The sequence below is a fragment of the Mercenaria mercenaria genome, chromosome 8 (genome assembly GCF_021730395.1).
Source record: "Mercenaria mercenaria strain notata chromosome 8, MADL_Memer_1, whole genome shotgun sequence".
In the NCBI taxonomy this organism is placed as follows: domain Eukaryota; kingdom Metazoa; phylum Mollusca; class Bivalvia; order Venerida; family Veneridae; genus Mercenaria; species Mercenaria mercenaria.
In genome coordinates this window covers 78,600,229-78,619,421 of record NC_069368.1, presented here as the reverse complement: position 1 = coordinate 78,619,421, position 19,193 = coordinate 78,600,229, and the positions used below count along the sequence as shown (strand labels likewise).

The following is a 19,193-nucleotide window of genomic DNA, read 5'->3' as shown; positions in this document are numbered from 1 at the left end:
CCCTATCTTTAAAAAATGCAAATTTGGCCACTATTCTACGCGGGGGTGGATTTTTACTTTTATAGTCATAATTGCCCATGCGATGTGCACGTTCAATTTTCATGCTAGTGACCAAATCTTTGGCAATCTTTAATTTGTCAACAAAGAACTCGCGTAATAATGTCTCGGTTTGCTCATGAGTTTCATTCTTAAGTTCCGTTATATTCCCAAAGATCAAATTGTTACGCATTCCTTGCAATTTTACATACAATAGCTGTAATAATAAAGCTGTTATGAATTTGTATGGCAATGCCACGAAAAAAAAAATATTTGAAAAATTAATATTTCATGTTGTTCTTTTTTGTTGTTGTTTTTTTTTTTTTTTTTTTTTTTTTGCTCATAAGAAGCTTCTTTTGAAGAAAATGGCTAGGAAAGTACTTACCGGAAACTATCTAGTTTATTAATCTTATCGATATTAACTTTGCCAAACTATTACTAGCTAATGCGTACACTATCATTTAGATAAAGACTATTTTATTAAAGAATAGGCCTCCGAACGTTTATATAACAGAGGCCTCTTTTTAACATATCAGAATGTTTATATTATATTTTGGCATCGGTTGTAGTATTAATTCACATATCAAGCTTTAACGCTTATTAAATCGTCGAGTTCGCCACCGATAAAAGTCAAATAATAAGTAAATAATAATTGAAATACTGCTGATCGTTAAAGATTAACTGTCACGACATCAAGGAGGGCCAAGGGTCAATGAATAAAGCAAAACTGTCAATTTATTATCAAGAATGAGATAAAATGTCGGTCTTTGACTATTGATAGATGTGAATTGACGGAGATAAACTAGAGCAATGACACATGTATTTGTCTTTATATGTTTATCAATGGTCGCAAGCGACAGTTTCCTAATCAGCGCTCTTCAAGTGGTCAGCATTTGAAAATCTGTCTCTACTTAGTTTACTTAAGAGATGTAAAGCACCCGTACATGCAGCATCCGAAAGACAACTTTTATTGTTTTTGTTTTGGTTTCTTTTTGAGCAGAAGGGGATTGACCCATTGTTTCGTTGCACCTCAAGCATATATACAGGGAAAGTGAGGGCGTAACTTTAAACTGAAAGCAACTCTGTACTTTTAAGTAGTACCATACTAAAATCACTAACCTGTTCATAATGTCCGCGTTATCTAACTGTGTGTTGGCTTAGTTTAAACGTGACACAACATTGTAAACATCCTACTCAATCTGTGATACATGTACATGTTTATAGTATATAGTAGGCTAATATGTGACCCACAGAATTTTTTTGTTTTATAACAAGCTATGTCTAAGGTATCTAGAACTGTTTGATGGTATTTCTGACTTTTCAAGCTGTATCACGTTTGTGTAATAACTAATTTCCACTTAAGAAACCTAAGTGAAACTTTTGCAAAGATTTTTTAAAGGACATAATTTGTACTGAAATTTGTGCTGAAAAAAAAACGGGACATCAGCTAGAACATTAGGACCTTCAACAATTACAAACGCAGAATAAATATAGACTGTAAGACATGTGTCTGATCGGTAAAATCCTGTTTTTTTTATATTTATGTTAGTCCTTGTCAAACAAACTGTTCAAATTTGAGCAGTTTGTTTGACAACGGCTTACATGAATATTCAATATATTTACATGTATACAGTGTATTAGGTTGTGCTACTGTATAAGTATTACTACAACACATCAACAGGCTCATTGCTTTCATTTTAATCATGTCGAACACCGCTGGATGTTTAACATTTTTCGTCAATGGCAAAAAGGTAAACAGTTTTATTTTGAACATATTACAAAACTTAAAACATAAATCACATAGTACGGTAAAGAGTGATTACTTAACTAAAACTGCTAATGTTTAAAGGCAATATTGAGCCTTTCTCCGGTGCATTACTTTGTAACCTGTCCGGTAGTGCTGTACTTTTGGTGCCAACTGACTTCCGGAATTACGTGTAGCATGCAATAGTTCTGCAAAAATATGAAGAAAAATATCTACAACTGGGCTACAAAGTAAGTCGTTTTACTTTGTAATGAACCAAGTGTTTTATTTATTAGCGGATAAAAAATGCCAATGACTTTTTGTTTCAAGCAGATATTAAAAAGTAACCACCCGATGTAAGAAGAAGCAAATATGAATTTCTATCCCATATCATATCAGCTTTTTCATATCCCATATCATATTAGCTTAGCCGTAATGATACAATATGATATACTAACGTGGTTAAAAATTAGATATTGATCTTAAACATTGAAACTACTATTTACTGAAATATTTAAATACCAAAAAAGAAAAAAAAATTTCTGTGAAGAAATCTAGCCCAAAATGTTATATCGTATAATTTTCACTTTTACAACAAGATATGTTTATAACTTTATCATTTAAAGCAATAAAATCGTTGAATTTATGTTTTCTTTTCAGATTGCTGAACACAATCCAGATCCAAGAGGAACACTGTTGCAGTATCTACGCAGACAACGTATGCAAGTTTATTTGTTGTTTCAAATTTATAAACGTCGTATATTCTCACTTCCACTATGATACTAGATCTATATCATTGATATGACATTTATGTAGAGCTGTAATCTCTCTGTATCGACACTATACCATTGGTACGACGTTTAGCTGTATAGTAGTTCTGTACTGATTATATATCTGTGAAATGACGGTAAAGCTTATGATCTTCTTGCACCGATAGTTTGCCATTGATATGACGTTTGTTTAGTCTCTCTGTACCAATACTTCGCCATTGATATGGCGTTCAGGTGTTGCCACCGATCAGACGTTCAAGTGTAAAGTCTCACTGTACCGGCCCTTTGCCATTTAGACTCAACATGAAGTTAAAATGTAAAGTCTCTTTGTACCGGCAGTTTATCATTGATATAAATGTTCATGTATAAAGTCTCTATGTACCGGCCCTTTGCCATTTATTTATAAATATGAAGTTCAAATGTAAAATCTTTTTATACCGATACTTTGCCATTGACATTACGTTCAGGTGTACTTTGCAACTGATATGACGTTCAAGTGTAAGTTCTCACTGTACCAGCACTTTGCCATTTACATGAAGTTCAAATGTAATGTCTCTTTGTACCGGCACTTTATCATTGATATAAACGTTCAAGTATAAAGCCTCTATGTACCGGCACATGCCGGTAAAATCTCTTTGTACCGATACTTTGCCATTGATACTACGTTCATACGTATAGAGTCTCTCTGCACTGTTCTATGTGATTGATTTGACATTCAGTACCAAGCTGTTTCAAATTTTAACAAGAGTTTTAGCTTACAGTTTCTTAACGATTAGAGTTCCATTTCGAAAAAAAAAATACAAATTGTAGAAAAACAAATGTATAAGTTAAAGATTTTGAACACTAAAATGACCTTACAGTAAAACCAAATCGTCAGCTAGTCTTTCCCTGCAGGATTATCATTTTGAATCAAAATTAAAATGGCGGTTTATTTGACAGTCGGTTAAAGATTCAAACAACTGGGCCCATGTGTATAGGCTCAACTTGGTGACAATGTTTGTGGGCATAATATCTCGGCCAAGTTCGATAACCAGCAAAATCGCCTCAGGCACTCTAGGATTATTGCCTTTGAATTACTTGAAATCTGCAAATTTAGCCTTGTTCGCCCTCTGAGTGGAACATTTTTAATCCGATCTTCACTACTCTTGGTGACAATGTTTGTGGGCATAATATCTCGGCCAAGTTTGATAACCAGCTAAATCATTTTAGGCACTCTTGGTTTATGTCTCTTGAATTACTCGAAAAACTGCGAATTTTGCCTTGTCCACATTCTTAGTCAAACAGTTTTCATCCGATCTTCCCTAAATTTGCAGATAATGTTTGTGCGCATAATATCTCCGTCAAGTTTGATAACCTGCCAAATCGCTCCAGTCACTCTTGGATTATGGCCCTTGAACTACTCGAAATCTGCGAATTTAGCCTTGTCCACTCTCTAAGTCGAACAGTTTTCATCCGATCTTCACCAAACCTGCTTACAATGTTTATGGGCATAACATTTCGACCAAGTTTGATAACCAGTAAAACTGCCACAGGCACTCTTGGATTATGCCCATTGAATTAGACCAAGTTCAATGACGGACGTATTTTGTGACAATCTGGCACTCTTGTTTGTTTTCTAAATTTTCTTGATTGGCTTAACATCGTTTTATCCAACGATTGAAATTGATATATGATACTTCACTATTATCATAAATATCCTATTTTCCAAGAGGAAAGGTATTCATACATGCCGGACAGGATTTTCCCGTGCTTTTCCGGTGCTAAAAAACTCGTCTTACAACTAGGGGTGTAAAATGACTCAACGTGCTATAACTTATGAATGAATGCGTAAATGCATACGCTACTAAAACAAAATAGCGCCTTAAAGAAAAACCTTTGTTTTTCTTTCTATCTGCTGCAAATTGAAGAATAAGGCATGCAAGAAAAAAGAATCAATAACTGACAGCTGGTAAAAAAGGGAATATCCGGCATTCGGGTAACTGTTTAGGTGGTAACTCCACAGGAGCCTCGTTACCGCCTAAACAGTTACCCGAGTGCCGGATATTCCATTTTTAACTCGAGAGGAGCCTCGTTACCGCCTAAACAGTAACCCGAGTGCCGGATATTCCCATTTTTACCCGCTGTCAGTGAAATATTCTTATAGTACTGAACCCGTTATTTCGTTCTTTTGATATAAGCCTGAACTTCAGTTAGTTTGACTATACATTTTTCAACAAAATTGTTATGTGTATTGAATCGATATGTTTCCAAACCATGAATAAAATTAAACCAGATTTTACAAATACATATTGGTCTAACTCATACATATTAAAGTTGGCATGTGGGTACGCCCGCAAGTCCCGATGACAGTAAGATATACATGGAGTTGCATTTCATTTCTTTGGCATTTCGTTGTTTGTGTTGTTTGTGTTGTATGTGTTGATTTCTGCACTTAATCTGTCCAAAATACCAATTCAGTTCTATTGTTAAAATCTGTCTTTCGTATGTAACTTCGGCAACCGAAATATCAACGTGAAGAACAAATATGTCCACTAGGCAGTTTTTCCAGATAATAACATTTGAAGGGGCTGGGATCCAAACTGCCTACATTTTTCGTGAGAGCCAAATATTTACTATTTCAGAACATCCTTTAAATTAATGAGCTTCTCTTCATAAATAATGCGCAAGTGTACTCCTCACAAAGACTGACCCAAACTTACTGCGTCGAACTATTTTTTGTTTTGATTTTCAATTACCAGCCATCATTATATAATGTAATTGTACCACTATTCAAGTAGGTAAACCGCCTCTGTAGCCTAATGGTAGAGCGTCCGCTTCGAGTGCGGGAGGTTGCGGGTTCGATCCCCGGCCGCGTCATACTAAAGACGTGAAAAATGGTACCAGTTGATTTCCTTGGTTGGCGCAAAGCATTAAAAGGGAAACTGGCCTTTTCTCTCACACCCTCGTAGCGATGGATTCCATCAGGAATGGGTGTCGAGAGTGATAAATATAAGTTGCAGATCTTGCTCACAATCGACCTAAAATAGATTAATATGAACAAAGTAGGTAGCATTACCAACTTTAAATAAAGCTGACTCTAACCGAATAATGATTTCACTTAATACTTTCTTTTGGTTGAACGATCGGCCCAAATTTGATCATTGTATTCAACATCATATACGGCAGTTTAAATGAGGTCAATAATAAAAATGTTTACATAGTTTATCAACGGTCAGCAGTACAAGATAGTAACTTAAAGGTCTCATCAAAACTAAATCATGCTCCCGCATGTCCCCAGTGTTATAAAACCAAAATTGATAACATAACGCTTCACATTATATTTTGCCAAATATAAGTAAATTTGTTTGCACCAGTTTTGCGGAATGAACTGGGTCGTCAGGATAATAAATAGTGTCATATTGAAAGTAAAATGACGTTGGCTAAGTATAGTCGGTTTGGTTACCTGGACAGTATTATCACTGTCTTAAAATGATCAAGTATTTATGGTTAATGAAGGCAACATGAATGCACCGACACTGGAGATTAAGACATTTTTCGTCTATAAATTCATTCAAGTTAACAGCAAAAACGAAATGGTGCCGAAACAAAACGATGGAATACTATTTGTTCAAATATCTACAAATCATATGTTTCGAATAGAGCAGAACAATTTCAACAGAAATATCTACATGTCATAATGCTATTTTCACCGGATACATACTGCTTAATGAAGATTTCAAATTGTATCTTTAATATGTAATAAATCATAGAGAGAAAAACGTGAAAAAATAGAAAATATCTTTGACAATCGTGCTAATACTGTTACAAAGTAATTGCAAAATTATATCCATTAGGATTGGTCGTAGACATAGTTTTTATGGCATTGAGAAACAGGAAGGTGCGTGTCTTTTACAGATACTGATTTCTGAATGCAAATGGCAAATATAGAAATTAACCCTTACCCTGCTAAATTTCTATGATGATATCTTTCAATTTGGACAATACCACTGACATAAAAGGGGTGCAACTAAAAAGATACTGACTAAATTGCGAACAGTGCAAATCATGATCAGACTACTAAAAAGATACTGACTAAATTGCGAACAGTGCAGATCATGATCAGACTGCATGGATGTGCAGGCTGATCATGATCTGCACTGGTCGCAAATGCAGAATCAATCGTGTTCAGCACAGTAAGGGTTGAGGGATAACCATTTACAATTAAGGGGAAGCAATACTTACAACTTAATAATATGGAATAACATAAAATCATCTCCCTTACCTTGCATCCTTAAATGTTTTATATATTACTCGGTGTGACAATCAGAAATAAGTTAATATGATAATACATTATAAAAACAAAACGATAAGAGAAATTGTTAACATATATATATCATTACAGTACACGGACACGCTAAATATTTTTAGTCTGTGAAGTTGAATATGCGTATGACTTTAGTCTTTCTGTACTAAACAAGTTTAAGACTATGGAGCGAGTTTTAGGTCAAAAACAATTTGTTGTGTTAAAAATCAAATAATCAAATAATGTGTATTTTAGTGTCTATTTGTACGAACGAACGAACGAATGAATGAATGAATGAAACGAATAGCACTGAATTTACAGCGTACATTAAAACATGAGTCATGTTTTAAAGAATGTAATGGCGGAAGGAAAGTAAAAAACAAAAATATCACAAATTTTAAAGTATTTCTTTTTTCTTACAGTAATTTTACCAGGAACGAAAGAAGGATGTGGACATGGGGGCTGTGGCTCGTGTACCGTTATGGTCTCAAAATACGACTTCAGTAACGAGCGTATTCAGTATCCTTTTAGTACTTCGTCTCTTTGGTTAGTTTAAAACTAGTTTAACGCCATTTTTCACAAATATGTATGTAGTGAATATAATGGTGATCTGCTCCTGTGTTCACAAAACAATTTCATTCTCAGCTGAGTTTGATAATGAAGCTTTATTTGGCATTTATATCTAAATAGCATGTTTAAAACTAGATTTTAAGTTAATGCATATTTTCAAGTCTCAATTCAGTGTTGATGGTCAGTCTCAATTGGAATATAACCTTGAAGTAAAATTGATAGAAAAATTTCCATCAAACTCAGCTGAGACCGAATAATATTTTTGTGAACACGGGGTCAGTATAACAATATTCCCGTATTCCAAGCAAGTTCTGAATTATTTCCGCACCTACTTTAGATCATCGGATCATTGCCTTGTCTGGAAAATTGCCTCGCCTAGTACATTGCATCGCCTGGTATATTACCTCACCCGGATCATTGCCTCGCCTGAAACATTGCCTCGCCTAGTAAATTGTCTCGCCCGGATCATTGCCTCGCCAGGAACATTGCCTCGCCTAGTACATATTCTCGCCCAGATTATTGCCTCGCCTGACATATTGCCTCGCCTAGTACATTGTCTCGCCCGGATCATTGCCTCGCCAGGAACATTGCCTCGCCTGGTACATAACCTCGCCTGACACATTACCTCGCCTAGTACATATTCCCGCCCAGATTATTGCCTCGCCTGACAGATTGCCTCGCCTAGTACATTGTCTCGCCCGGATCATTGCCCCGCCAGACACATTGCCTCGCCGAGTACATTGACTCGCCCGGATCATTGCCTCGCCAGGAACATTGCCTCGCCTTGTACATTACCTCGCCCGGATCATTGCTTCGCCTAGAACATTGCCTCGCCTTGAACATTGTCTCGCCCGGATCATTGGCTTGTCTGAAACATTGCCTCGCCTAGTACATCGTCTCGCCCGGATCATTGCTTGTCTGGAAAATTGCCTCGCCCGAAACATTTCCTCGTCCGGAAAAATGCATCGCTTGGAACATTGCCTCGTCCAGAAAATTGCACTGCTTTAAACCTTGCTTCGTCCGCAAATTGCCTCGTCCGGAAAATTGCGTTACTTGGAACATTGCCTCACTTGGAATATTGCCTAGCCCGGAACATAACCTCGCCTGGAGCATTGCTTCGTGCGAAACATTGCCTCGTCTGAAACATTTGCTTGCCTGAAAATTACCTTTAAATACATTTAATCAAAATAAAATATAATTTTCACTTCCAGTAAACTAAGTAATATTTCAATAGAGCATGGAATAAACAAATAGTTTTGTCATTTACCACTCATGAACACTATACTGTGCGGTTCTGATCATGGCAAGGTCGATCGTAAAAATATTTCAAGTTGTGTTGACTCATTGACAGATATTTTAGTCTTATACTAAAACATATTATGACTATATAATTATTTTATTATTTAAACTGTGCAGTATCACATATTCATTTGATTTTAAATATACAAGTTCTAGTACATTTCAAAGTTACCATTTATTGGTATGTGAATTAAAATAAGCAGAAGTGTGAAAAAGCAATACCAATAAATGGTAACTTTGAAATATACTAGAACTTGTATATTTAAAATCAACTGAACCTGTCACGTTGTACTTTTGGTTCACTTGTAGAATCGGCAATGTGAAAGTTGTTTTAGTCTCTTGACATTATAATATGTTATTCTATAAACCTGACTTTATGTTACAAAACTGACATTTACATCCTGAATGTTCGCATGCATTATGCAGTCAACGCATGTTTGTTCCCTCTGTGTGCCGCACATGGCCTGGCTATCACCACGGTAGAGGGAGTAGGGAACCCGGCTACTGGATTACACTCCGTGCAGGTAAAATACAACTAATGCGAAGGGTGGAAATACTAAAATGATATACATGTATTTCACTGTTTTTAACTTTTGTTACACTATATAATGCATTACCGTTTAATAACTTCTTTCAAATATCTGAAAGCCTTCACGTATGATGATATGGTTTATAGACATTTAAAGACTGTAATATTATAAAAGATCATTGTTTATGTCATCACAAGTAAACGATAAAGACATATTTCACTTGTGAATATCACATCTACATTTTTGCACTGTTACACGCAATGTTATAACGTCATTGTATTTCTATTTTCGGTTCTAAGAGATATAGTTATACTTTAGCATTAATATCTATTTTATGCTCCTGTGTGATATTATGCACATTTTATGCCTTCATTAAATTGTCTATTTTGGCAATAATTATTTTTCGCCCGTATTCTTCTGCTTACAAATGCAATTCTGTACAATTGGGATTAATTTTGATAATTTAAAAATAGAACTATGATATAGAATTCGCCTTTGTATTTCAATAAACCACAGATAATGGTATACACATACAACGTCGCCTATCTTTTTATTACCATATTCTTGTTAATATGTTGTCATTCTTACTTTGTGTTGTCTTTCATTATCCGTTTACCTTTTTTTCTGCTCAGCAACGTCTTGTAGAATCACATGGTCTTCAGTGTGGCTTCTGTACACCTGGTTTTGTTATGTCGGCATTCGCACTGCTGAGAAACAATCCTAACCCAACCCGGAAACAAGTGGAACGCGCAATTGAAGGTAAAACAGAACCATCAGTAGATTAATAAAGGAGCTATCATTAAAATTTAAGCAAAATAGAGATCTATCAGCATATGTTCAGAAAGCATGCATTTTGTGATTCTATTTTAGTAAAATAGATATAGTTTGTAGCGTACTAACAGCTATAATACTTTGTTCGAAACAAATACATTGGGTCGGGTTAGAAGATAGAGGTGGAAGATTCGTAACGGACGTAATATACCAGTTAGGTATCGGCACAGAGTTATAATTGCAATGACGTATATCAAGTTTGATACTCTTTTTTTTTAAATTAAAATGTATACACTCTTACTGGCGGAGATTTTTGTAGCTATTCGACATGCGGTTAGTTTGCATAAAAGTGCAGTTACTCTTTCTATATATAAAAATAACTAATGTAAACAACAAACGAAAATCAACTCTGTATCTTTATTCTGACAGGAAACCTTTGCAGATGTACTGGATATCGCCCTATTTTGGACGCCCTTCTTACATTTAGTCAGGTAGGTTATTGTTCTTCTTATTTCGGGATAGTTCCCAAGTGTGATTTATTGTAGAATAACCCGAGTTTTTCGTTCTTATGCGAAACAGTATATCACTCAGGCTTACGGCTTCGTGATATATTCTTTCGCTTAAGAACTCAAAACATGGGTTATTCTACGATAATCACACTTGGGAACTTATTATTTCTTAGAAAAAGATCAACAATATCTACGATTGATTACAACGTTACGGTAACGGGCTGGTATATTCTTCCCACCAACAAGTAAGCACCTAGATAAAATGTGCAAAAATTGTTAGAAAACTACGAAAGTAATATGAAAAATCCGTCATTGATAAACTCACTTAATAAAATTTTTGGAAAGATCCTTTGGAAGCATAGAATGCAACCAAGAATGACAATAGCAAACTCGGTTTGATTGAGTCTGTTCATGAGAGGTAATGGAATGTGCAACACCCCTCATGCCCCTTAGCACCGGCTCAATCGGGTAAACACACCAATGTTTTATTTAGAATACTAAATCTCATAAATTATGTGAAAATATAACAGTTTTGCATAATAAACAAACGGTTTCATTATCTTTCCAGCAATCATCTTAAGGTTTTTGCAGCCGTATGTATCTGAGAAGAAATCATGATATTATTATTTCAGGATGGTTGCCCAATGGGAAACGCATGCTGTAAGAATTCTTCCGAAAGCAAGAACAAAGAGGAGAAGAACCAGGTACTGTATGTGTATAATGCGAAACATTCCACCTACTATAAAATTTCCAGTACATTCTAATGTTGATCAAGTGTACATTCAAAAGAAAAGTGGTAACCATTGTATGCCTATGATTAAATTAATTTGAAGACTGTTGAATCGTGATTCTTGTCTTATCAATAACTTCTTTTCAGAAGTTATGCATGATTAAAATCATTTGAAGGTCAGGTTGTAGCGTAAGATGTGTGTAATAAATACCTGATGGAGTTTAATTGTTATGACAATTTGGAAGACAACCTTATTTATATAATAACTTAAAGTTCCGTAGTTCTGTTCTCTGAGTTACTGCATGTGATATTTTCGTTCTACATAAATTGCATTTGCAGCAATACATTTTATTCTAATCAAAAGGTTGCAGAAGCCAGTCTCGATGGTAAACAGGTCTCGATCTTTCCTCCGGAACTCAAGGTAATAATCACATAATATGTATTACTATATTACTACTTACCAAAGTTCACGCTGTCAATCAGTCTATTGTTCATCATTATTCTTATGGGCTAAAGTTAAAACTCATGTAATAAAACCCTTACAAAATTGATTACCAGACAAAAGTTTTACCTTTGACCTGAAAGCTGTTCAGTTAAAGTGTATCCTATGCTTACTTTACTACATAACTAAATCGACCACGTGCTGATTTTCAACTCCACTAATCATACATTCAAGATCCATTCGAGTTATTTATGCACCCGGAATATTTTATAATCAGGACAGTACGCTATTTGTAAACGAAAGATAGTACTGTTTTCTACGGAATCCTGTTGGGGCCATTTATAATGTCGCCGTCGCGTTTGCGGGGTCGACACACGACAACGCGAAGTGACATAGCGACATTACGAAGTGACACCCGACAATCGCAAACGACGGCGACAATCCCAAACGACAATGTCGCGGTATCCACTTTGAAATGTCGCCTTTCAAAAGCACGATATATCGCGATGTCACTTCGCGTTGTGGAGCGTCGTATCGCATTTTCGCTATGTCACTTCGTATTGTCGCGATGTCACTTCGCGTTGTCGTGTGTCGATCCTGCAAACGCGACGGCGACATTTTCAAACGACATGCGATAATCACAAACGACGCTCGACAACGCGAAGTGACATTTTCCAGATGTCGTATCGTATGTCGCGTGTCGCGGGTTTGGGTGAGGGTCGACGCGCGACAATTCCAAACGATACACGACACGCGAAGTGACACTCGACAATACGAAGCGACATTTTCATAATGTCGTATCGCATGTCGCCCGTCTACCGGTGAAAGGGTAAAATAAAAAGCTGTATTTCCGTACTTTTCCGTACGTAAAATGTCCGTGTTTTTCATTAACTTCAAATAATTGTAGAATGTTCCAAACACAAGATATTTTAATGAAATAACTTTTATAAATTAAATTCAAACATTGTCTAAACGGATATGTAACTTGTATAATTTTACCGCCGACGGTTTCGTCGGCGGACCAGCTCAAAATGTATCAGTTTTCGTGAAAATATGCATACTTCTTCATATATTAAAAAGAGAGGTGGTCCTTGTCTGAGGAGCCATATCTTCATAACCTGATGTCCGATTTTAATAAATGATACCTTGTTGCAAAGGGCAATGCAGTACCTAGAGAAAAAAGGCCACATCAGGTTCGAATCCGGTCGGCTAGGGGTCATGGTCGAAATCCGGTAATATTCTCAAAATATGAACTTGCCAGAGCAGTCAAGACGGTCCTGAAAACCCAAGCACTACCTTCACTGAGTCCAATGACACCATTGGAGCAATTTTCATGGCTCCCCGGGTCGAGTCAGCTTAGTCTTGACCAGCACCCTACCACATATAACAAAAGTTTGATCATTGTCTGATACCTGTCCTACTTTTTTTTAATTATTATTATTGTAATTTATACTGAATTTCAGTTGATAATGACACTTTGTTAGATTTTGACCCTTGTTCGAGTCTCTACATCCCAGGTACCTACCTATACCATATATATATATATGAATATGTTCGTAGATGACTTGGCTTTACATTTAAGCAGCTTGCAAGTCCATATGAGGCCATCAGAGCTCTGGACAGGTATCAGAAAATGATTACACTTGTTATATACGGTAAGGTGCTGGCCAAGACTAAGCTGACCCGACCCGGGGAGCCGTGAGAATTGCTCCAATGGTGTCATTGGACTCAGTGAAGGTAGTGCTTGCATTTTCAGGACCGTCTTGACTGCTCTGACAAGTTCATATTTTGAGAATATTACCGGAATTTGACCTATGGCCTTGACCCCTAGCCGACCGGGTTTGAACCTAACGTGGCCTCTTTTCTTTTGGTACTGGCTTGCCCTTTGCAACAAAGTACCATTTATTAAAATCGGACATCAGATTATGAAGATATGTCTCCTCAGACAAGGACCATCCCTCTATTTAATATATGAAGAAGTATGCATATTTTCACGAAAACTGATACATTTTGAGACGGTCCTCCGACGAAACCGTCGGCGGTAAAATTATAAGTTAATAAGTTACATATCCGTTTAGATAATGTTTGAATTTAATTTATAAAAGTTATTATCTTGTGTTTGGAACAACACAATTATTTGAAGTTAATGAAAAACACGGACATTTTACGTACGGAAAAGTACGGAAATACAGCTTTTTATCTTACCCTTTCACCGGTAGACGGGCGACATGCGATACGACATTATGAAAATGTCGCTTCGTATTGTCGAGTGTCACTTCGCGTGTCGTGTATCGTTTGGAATTGTCGCGCGTCGACCCTCACCCAAACCCGCGACACGCGACATACGATACGACATCTGGAAAATGTCACTTCGCGTTGTCGAGCGTCGTTTGTGATTATCGCATGTCGTTTGAAAATGTCGCCGTCGCGTTTGCAGGGTCGACACACGACAACGCGAAGTGACATCGCGACAATACGAAGTGACATAGCGACAATGCGAAACGACGCTCGACAACGCGAAGTGACATCGCGATATATCGTGCTTTTGAAAGGCGACATTTCAAAGTGGATACCGCGACATTGTCGTTTGGGATTGTCGCCGTCGTTTGCGATTATCGGGTGTCACTTCGTAATGTCGCTGTGTCACTTCGCGTTGTCGTGTGTCGACCGCGCAAACGCGACGGCGACATTATAAATGGCCCCAACAGGATTCCGTAGTTTTCCCCATTTCGTTTTATTTTGTTGGAGAACTGAAATTTCGGAGACACATTAGCATAATTGAAATTTTCTTCGTAAAAGACTTATTGTTAGTTAAATACAAGACAGCAGTCATTGAAAGTTAACCAGAGTAATTACCACTTTGCGCATTAAACGTCATTTATTTAACGAACGAAAAGTTATTTCAGATTGGGAACCTTGAAATGTCGGCAACCGGTGGCAGCTTTTATATTAGGTAAACTAATGGCGACACACATATGTGAAACATAATTAATGAAAACATCTGTCATTTAGCTCCACGATGACTATTTCAATAAAGAAGTACAGTTTACAGACGGTGAATATACGTGGTATAGACCAGTCAACCTGCAACAGATACTCGTGCTGAAGCAGAAACACCCGCGTGCACCAATTATAATGGGGAACACAACAACAGGTAAGGCAAATTATTAACTCATTAGCTCTTGATATTGTTTGAATGGAATGAAATCTCTTTCCACCTTTTGAATATAAAAATAAAAGCACACAATTTCTAGATAAAAGTGACGTTGTAAAGAGGGCATAACTTTGAAGCAAAACATTTTATATATCAATTATGATTATGATGATTGTTGTATCATTTATAAATGTGGTTTAAGAATTGATATCCTAGAAGATGTAAGGGAAATGGAAGCGCTTCAGTGTTACTTTTGAAGTATTAGATAAATATTGTTTTTGCTGGGTTTAATGTCACACCGACATAACTTAGTCATACAGAAAACCTAGGTGCCTCTCCAGGCATTGTGTCAGACATGGACATTTATAGAACCACCGACCTTTCGTGAGCCAGCTGTATGGCGTCCTCACGTGAAACATTTTAACACTCCAAGCAAGGGTTCGAACCCCCCAAAAAAGTGAGAGGCAAGTTATTAAAAATCGATCACCTTAAACACTTGTCCGCTGATGCTACTATTAGATACATACCACATAATATGTGTCACACTACGAACTTGTTCACCTAAGGGGAAATATGTATCAGGCAGCCGATTAGCTCGGTCGGTATATCACTCGCCCTGTAAGCGAAGGTCCCTGTTTCGAACCAAGGATTGACTACACATTTTTCACACCTTGGTACATTAAATGCCCAACATTGGACCGCAGCATGCTTATTTGGTCAGTCTTACACGACGCTTGCAATATAATGGTCCTCCGAAATTCGAGGACAAATCATCGATTTGTGGGGAGGACGCGGGTACGGAATTGGTCAAATTGGGAAGGATGTGTGTTAGGCAGCTGGTTACTTCAGTCAAAAGAGCACTGTCCCAGTAAGCGCGGGGTCCTGAGTTTGAGCCCCGACATGACTGTACACCCTGTGAAATGTAATCATTCGTCATAAAAATAATACAGTGAACAATTAGTGTTGGAATAAAGCTAAAGTCCGTTCTGAATAAATACATAAATATATCTGAGACCGATACACATGATCTAAAACCAATCATACTAAAACAATCCGGTAAAATTAATGACAATGTCTATGTAAACCAATTTCAAAACGAGAAGAAGTATTCAAGAGTACGGTGGTATGTTTAGGACATGCAATTATTTTTTTTAGGATTAAAATATCTTGAGCGATCAACATCTTATCTCGTGCGCACGCCATCTTATCTTGAGCGATCAACATCTTATCTCGAGCGATCAACATATTATCTTGAGCGATCAACATATTATCTCGAGCGATCAACATCTTATCTCGAGCGATCAACATATTATCTCGAGCGATCAACACATTATCTTGAGCGATCAACATATTATCTCGAGCGATCAACATCTTATCTCGAGCGATCAACATATTATCTTGAACATCTTATTTCGTGCGCACGACATCTTATCTTGAGCGATCAACATCTTGTCTCGAGCGATCAACATATTATCTCGAGCGATCAACATATTATCTTGAGCGATCAACATCTTATCTCGAGCGATAAACATATTATCTTGAGCGATCAACATATTAGCTTGTGCGGTCAGCATCTTATCTCGAGCGATCAACATATTATCTTGAGTGATCAACATATTATCTCGAGCGGTCAACATCTTATTTCGTGCGCACGACGATAAGATGTTGACCGCACAAGATAATATGTTGATCGCTCAAGATAATATGTTGATCGCTCGAGATAAGATGTTGATCGCTCAAGATAATATGTTGATCGCTCAAGATAAGATGTTGATCGCTCAAGATAAGATGTTGATCGCTGGAGATAAGATGTTGATCGCTCAAGATAAGATGTCGTACGCACGAGATAAGATGTTGATCGCTTAAGATAAGATGTCGTGCGCACGAAATAATTTAATCTTAAAAAAAACATATGTCCTAAACATACCACAAGAGACATTTAGTGATTTGATTGAGTTTTAACATATGTAGCCGACTGAGTCATCAAAGCTTTATTGATGTAACTAAAACCAAGAGAAACAATTCCGTCCATAGAACGTTTACATTTTTTCCATAACCCAAAAAAAGTTACTTTGTTGCAGCCCGTCCCCTGGCAGAAGGTGTTTTTGATGATGAAAAGATACTACTTTATGGAGGAAGTATTCCCGAAATGAAAGACTTTTCTGTAACGAAAGACGACTTGATTGCTGGTGGAGCATGCACTGTATCAGAACTGGCAGACCATCTGGAAACTGTAGCAAGTCAACTAACGGGTAATGTGTTGCAAATCACGTGTTGTTTACCAAGCGTTGTATATCACGTGTTGTAGCCGATATTTGCTTAGTTTCTAGTGAGAAATTGCTCTTTACATTTATTTTCTGATTTCTGTCGGGCATAATTCGGTATCATTACTAATTTCACCCATTATCTAAAATATACTAGTCACCAGTGGACCATGCTTGTCGAGGAACATCTTCCAACTAAAACCGAGCCAGGAACGCTTTAATCTTTGTGTTAATATGTCTTTACATTTATTCTATTGAATAACGTGTATCCTATAGGAATGTATTTACCATCTAGACTTTAGAACAGAAAACAAAACATTTCAATAAACTGCCGATTTTAAATCTTGTTAGACCTAGTTCGCTAGTTTCGATTAGATTCTTCTTTACGAATAAACTACACAATGAAGAAAAAAATGAATATTCGGGAAAATACATTTAAATTTAAGGTAGTTCTGCACGTTTGGATCGAAATTTTTTCTACAATGTAGAATTTGATTAAACTTTGATTTTTAAAAACTTCAGAATATACCTAGACAATTCAGCAAATAAAAAAGATAGGATCGTGTACTTGATGTTTTGCTAGACTGATTTGAAAAAAATTAGACCTCACGCAATTTTTCATAATGGAAGTCTATGGGAAAATCATAACTTTCATAACATTTTCGCGGATAGAAATTTTTCTACAATGAATTTAATGAAACTACCCACAGTTGTAAATAAACATATGGCCTATAATATGGTGAAATAAAATGTATAGGTCCGTGTACTTAATTTTGATATATTTGACCATAATTAAAGTGAACCGCACTTTTCACGCTAGATTTAAGACATTATTTTGAATTTTTAACGTGTCATATGTTTTAATATCATATTTTAACTTTAGGATGACAGTAACAATGCCATTGTAATAAATTTACTCATAGGTTGCTATTAATTCATAAAACGATTTTCATTTCCGTATGCCGAATCCAGGCTTTATTCTACGTTTTCCGGATAAATGACGCCATCACTTCCGGTTTATCAAACGTGCAGAACTACCTTAACAGTGGTTATATGTATGTTTGTGATACATTGATCGCCTTTCTTGTTTTAAGCTACATGCTATATATATATATATATATATATAGCAACGAAAATTTTCTTGTATCATTTATATTCTTTTCTAGGTGAACAAACAAGACATATAACGGTTCTTCTAGAAATGGTGTCCAGATATGGGTCTGAACAAATCAGGAATGTTTCGGTAAAATAAGCATATATGTTTGTCGTCACTTTTAGAAAGACCATTTTGTACATTTGTGTTTTGTGTAGAATGATGTCTGAAAAGCACACACTGTATAACGTTTTATGGTATAGATATTTCGACACAAACAGAAACAAATATACATACAGAATTATATGTTGAAAAAAATTATGCAAGTAAAAATTCTTTGAAACTTCAAAATTATGATCTTTTTTATCATGATGACTTGCATGTGTTAAGTATTTGTAATTTATAAAGCATCAATTCGTCTGGATTGGACAAATATATGCGAGCCTATCACCATGAGAGAGGAGTGTCAATTTTCTTTTCTGTCATGGATATAATATGAAAACAGTTTCCAGTTAGCTTTAATTCCTCTTTGCAATTATATTTTAAGAAAACCAATTGATTGTTTTTATAATTAATTCTCACCAAAATCAGCTTTTTCAAAAAGATATATTTTCATTTTGTTGACGTGATTGGAAATCACATGCGATCCACAGTGCAAAGCAAACTTTAATAAAGCACACGTTTATGTCCTATGTATGTGTTTGAAAAACGGACATGAAACGTCTATGAATCTCTCCACTTACGCTAACACATTGAATGATTTTCAGACTTTGGCCGGAAGTTTGATGTGTGGACGTTCAGACTCTGATATAAAAACGTTATTCAAAGTTCTTGGCACTAACGTTAGAGTTGCTTCAAGTGAGTGTTTGCATGTGTTTTGTTTCTGTTTTGTTGTTTTGGTTTAGTTTGTACATAATTATTGTCTATTTACTGAAAAATGTTATTTTCTGTTATCCTTAGCATGCGCAATGACTACTTCTTCTTCAGAGCGCAGCTTAA

The 19,193-nt window shown here is 36.3% G+C and overlaps 1 protein-coding gene and 1 long non-coding RNA gene across 2 annotated transcripts in view; both read left to right on the top strand.

Annotated features, from left to right (window-relative positions):
* The first annotated feature begins 1,321 nt into the window (after positions 1-1,321).
* Positions 1,322-7,355, top strand: LOC128559113 (uncharacterized). The gene is made up of 3 exons (XR_008372187.1): positions 1,322-1,787; positions 2,441-2,498; positions 7,255-7,355. It is a non-coding gene; the product is annotated as an uncharacterized LOC128559113 (long non-coding RNA).
* Positions 7,356-9,114: 1,759 nt separating this feature from the next.
* LOC123523267 (xanthine dehydrogenase/oxidase-like) overlaps positions 9,115-19,193 on the top strand; it is a 31,642-nt gene continuing 21,563 nt past the window's right edge. Inside the window, exons 1-9 of the mRNA XM_053549200.1 lie at positions 9,115-9,225; positions 9,864-9,990; positions 10,432-10,493; positions 11,144-11,215; positions 11,606-11,662; positions 14,696-14,837; positions 16,919-17,089; positions 18,268-18,344; positions 18,962-19,052. Of these exons, the coding sequence (XP_053405175.1) occupies positions 9,115-9,225; positions 9,864-9,990; positions 10,432-10,493; positions 11,144-11,215; positions 11,606-11,662; positions 14,696-14,837; positions 16,919-17,089; positions 18,268-18,344; positions 18,962-19,052 (910 nt within the window). The remainder of the gene's footprint in view (positions 9,226-9,863; positions 9,991-10,431; positions 10,494-11,143; positions 11,216-11,605; positions 11,663-14,695; positions 14,838-16,918; positions 17,090-18,267; positions 18,345-18,961; positions 19,053-19,193) is intronic.